The sequence below is a fragment of the Bombus impatiens genome, unplaced genomic scaffold (assembly GCF_000188095.3).
Source record: "Bombus impatiens unplaced genomic scaffold, BIMP_2.2 scf_0279, whole genome shotgun sequence".
Taxonomy (NCBI): domain Eukaryota; kingdom Metazoa; phylum Arthropoda; class Insecta; order Hymenoptera; family Apidae; genus Bombus; species Bombus impatiens.
Window position 1 is genome coordinate 755,861 of NT_176698.1, and position 4,211 is coordinate 760,071.

Consider the following 4,211-nt stretch of genomic DNA (forward strand, 5'->3'; position numbering starts at 1 on the left):
AATTTATGTATAATTAATGTATTTAAGTTGTGATTGTGTGATATACTAATTGGAGATAACAAAATACAAATTGTGATTGTTTTAAGTATATGGTCTTAATTGACAATTTTCGTATTCTCCATGAAAAATTTACAATAGTATTATATACAGGTCCTCAATTATATGATAATTATTATAGAAAAATGGCTCATTTCGGATAATTACTTGAGTACATTCAGTGAACTGTGACAAAATTTTAATTGTATTTCTGTTTATAGAATAAATATAAAATACAATATTAAAAAACATCCATTTTATTTATTTACATTCATTTTAATAAAAAATCATATGATAACAGTATGAAGTAATGAACAAATGTGTTAAGTCATGAAAGCTTGATATATAATGGTCTATATAAGTAGAATAAATTTGTACTTAAGCAATCAAAGAAATAATTTTTTACTATTTGCTTAAAATATATATATTTTAATTTATTTAATTGTATTATCAAAGATTGTAAATATATTGTTTGTCTTTAAACTTCTATTATTGCTTATAAACTAATGATTATAAATTGTGCAAAGTATTCAAAACTCTTTTTGTTTTGGAAAAAGTTATAATTCAATTATATTTAATAAATGTTTGACACGTATTTTTTTTAATCACTGTGCGAAATACTTTTTGATCGGTTATTAATCTTCAGTGGTTCCTCCATTTGTATGTTGATCTCTTCCACTTTCTACTATATTGCCATCCGTGGTTTCTATATTTCCTGCTTTGCTATTTTCTATATAAGTCATAACAAAAATAAAATAATTCATCCATCATTTTAAGATACCACTTTCAGATAAATGTATATCATATACATATATATTAAAAAAATTATGTATGTATGATATACACATAACTGAAAGTTACAATAATATTTACTTTGATAACATTTCGTCCAGTTCATGTTTCGTTCGAATATTTGGAAGAAAATTATTTTACAAATGAGAGTTAAAAAAATAAATAAATACCTTTTTCAATTACTTAACAACGATTTTAAAAAATTAATTTTATAAATTGTGTAAAATTTGGATTTATTAAAATTTATATTTTAATTAAAATTTACAAAAGGAAAGATAGGAATTTGGAACTTCTATATGCTAAATCCTATTAGAGCTGAATAGAGTAAAAATAGCGCGACACGTAATGAACCGAAGTGAATCTCGACTTTCAAATTCATTGTAATATGATTGACTGAAAGTTTTGAAAATTACAACGTGAGTTCGTGCTCGCCATCCATATGCAGCTGCGTTAGTTATAAGAAATAGTAACTAGGAAATAGTCCTAGTTACAATCGATAGATTTAATCGATAGACTTAAGATGCTTTTTTGTTTTTATCCCTAGTTTTTGTAAGAGTGTGCAATAAAGGTTCTTTTGGCTCAGAACGGTGTGATAGATTTATCCATTCAATAAAATAATAACTATTGTGATCCTACTTCTGAGTATAGAAATAACAACAGAAAGATTACTGGTTCAAGAAAGTAACAAAACTATATTCAATTAATCGATCGTATATAATATAAACACAATCAGGTGGCCCGAGAAATTCGTTCTTAAAACGATGTCATGTGAACCTCCTCCGTCAATCAATCCTCCCTTGAAACGGCACTTTCCTGAAAAGTTTTTGTGAACGAATTTTTTGGGTACCAACGGATGTTTTCGGCTCAATATTTGGGATTTGCATTAGAAGAATATGATGCGTAAAAAAATAGTCCTCGAAATCGTACACAAATCAGACAATGATTAATTAATATACTACGGATATGTATTTATGCAAATTCGTATTTTTGTATCTTCGGGTTTCCCATAAATGCATACAAATTTGCAGCCTACTAATTAATTTATTTTCTATTTGTGAATAACGACTCTAATAACTTATTCGTATTTATAAAATTCGTGATCTATTATCCGTTATTGGAATTATATTTTTGTCGAATTTTTTGCTATAACTTTGCCGTTGTTTTTGTCCAACACTGATATAAATATTCGAATTCTAGAAGAATACTGTAGGAGCAGGACACAAAAATTGTTTTCATAATATACAAGCAATGTGTTAGAATTCGAACGTATTTAGAACTTGTATAAAGGTTAGATTCATGATGTTCTAAAGCAATTAGTACTATTACGGCAGCCCAAAAGAACAGGACGATAGTAAGTACTTAGTTGGTGATTGTTTAATTGGTTTCCAAAATATTCATCGGTCTATCGAACTTTGTTCTTTTACTTTATTTAAAATTTAAAATGCATTGATGTGCAAAATTAAAGGAACATTAAATTTTTATCAAAAAATTGGTGATATTTAAACTGTTATTACGATTACGGGCTCAATTGTGAAGCCGTCAAAATCCTTGGTTACGTTTTCCTACAGAGGTTTTTGCACTTTGTAGAAGAGTGCGAGGTGCAAATTCGACCTTGCGACCTCCACTTGAAATATCACCTTGGGATTATTCTAGTGTCGGCGAGACACTTTTCATTCAAAGTTTAATAAAACGATGACAGAATATCGTACATCAACTCTACAGGTGTCATTATGAAGGAAGTCTTTAATCTTCAAATTTGTGGTAACTTTAGGCATCCAAAAAATTTGTTGATATCTCTAGAATCGGTCGAATTTGAAAAATGTTCAAAACGATAAAGCATCTTCGCTACATGATACAGGTATCTCTGTAGAAGAAGATAAGATCCTGAACGTATAGGCCTCACGTTTTAAAATGAGCCCAGAATGATCGTTTTATGTTTTCTTATTACGAAGTTCTAATAGTTTAAATATCAGCTATTTCTCGCCGAAGATCGAGCGTATAGAAATGTAATGATTCATATTAATAATTATTTGGTGGTAGGAATAATTTTCAACAGAATAATGAAAGTACCAGAGGTGGAGATTGAAAATCTTAGCTCGGCGCTCTCATGTATCCGGGAACACTTGCCGGAGGGGCTAATTTGCGAAGAGGTTACAATATCGATGGATGTATACAAGGCTAGCTGGTCAGCGCTATGTATCGCTACAGATGCTTTCCCGACACCGAAGGATGTGAGAAATTCTATCGCAGTAAAACGACTTTTGCAAATGAGCTTCGGAAAATTTGGCGTAGTGAGGAGGGTACGAATCACCATTCAGAAGCAACCGGATGGGGATGTATCGTACAAGTGGCAGTTGTTAATAGATCCACGACAGTCTAGACCTAAGGCATTCGGTGTGTACATACAGGATACGTTGCAGCACTATTTCGAATCCACCTCGGATCAGATAAATAACTAGCTCGAAGCTTCTACCATCTGACGAAATTAACACAGATATAAATTATATGTAAAATAATCTTGCAGCCTGATAGAGATAGTAACTTTTTACGACTACTTGGCTATAGCTGTTGTAAGTTTGACAGAACAACGAATGATTTTAAAGGCTGACTAAGTAAAAATGAATATCTTAGATTATATTTTATATGACTGATTTTTTTCATAATATGAATGCTATTTTAACATCTTTTGCACGACGTTTTTTAACATCTTTCAAGAATGAATATATTGCGAATGTAAAAATATATTGCATAAAATTATATAGTATTATTTTAATGACTAAACTTTAATAATTTATACAATTATTTTTTTCATAATATAAATATTTTTTAACATTTTTTTATAAACCGACAAGAATGATGATACAATATTTCATATAACATTATATGGTTTTATTTCAACGACTAAAATTTATTTTAATATATAAATCGATTCCTCGTGCTCTTTCACGTCAGAAAAATATCTATAAAAATGCGAGCTACTGTCGATTTAGCTATTACATTTGTGCTTATCACATTTGTAATTTCTTTTGTAAACGCTTCTCTTTGGCAATTGTTTCTGAACGCATAAATGTGCGGAGTTAAACGTAAATTAATTTTACTCATTGTAATAATATAACTTTATGCGACACTTTTTTTATTTAATTATATTGTATAGATAACTAAATATACAAATACAAGAAAATATTGTACAATGCATTTAAAGCATTTAATATTAAAATGATTTTTAATATGTATGTTGGTATAAATGCAAGAATAAAATGTAAGAGCAAATATTATAAACATAATGGAATAAAATAAATCATCTTTATATTCTTTAATAATTTGTATTAGGAATGAGAATGATAATATAATTTAAGATCATAATCTATAGCCTTTTTACTATT

The 4,211-nt window shown here is 28.7% G+C and overlaps 1 protein-coding gene across 2 annotated transcripts; it reads left to right on the top strand.

The window, feature by feature from the left end:
* Positions 1-1,935: 1,935 nt before the first annotated feature.
* On the top strand, positions 1,936-3,561 carry LOC105680657. 2 transcript variants are annotated; one of them, XM_012384702.3, is made up of 2 exons: positions 1,936-2,179; positions 2,869-3,561. In XM_012384702.3, the coding sequence occupies exon 2, from the start codon at positions 2,889-2,891 to the stop codon at positions 3,285-3,287; it is 399 nt and encodes a 132-aa protein (XP_012240125.1). In that variant the 5' UTR covers positions 1,936-2,179; positions 2,869-2,888; the 3' UTR covers positions 3,288-3,561. The 2 variants fall into 2 exon arrangements, with proteins under 2 accessions (XP_012240125.1, XP_012240124.1); XM_012384701.3 differs by having other exon boundaries at positions 1,938-2,183; positions 2,869-3,556.
* The last annotated feature ends 650 nt before the right edge of the window (positions 3,562-4,211 follow it).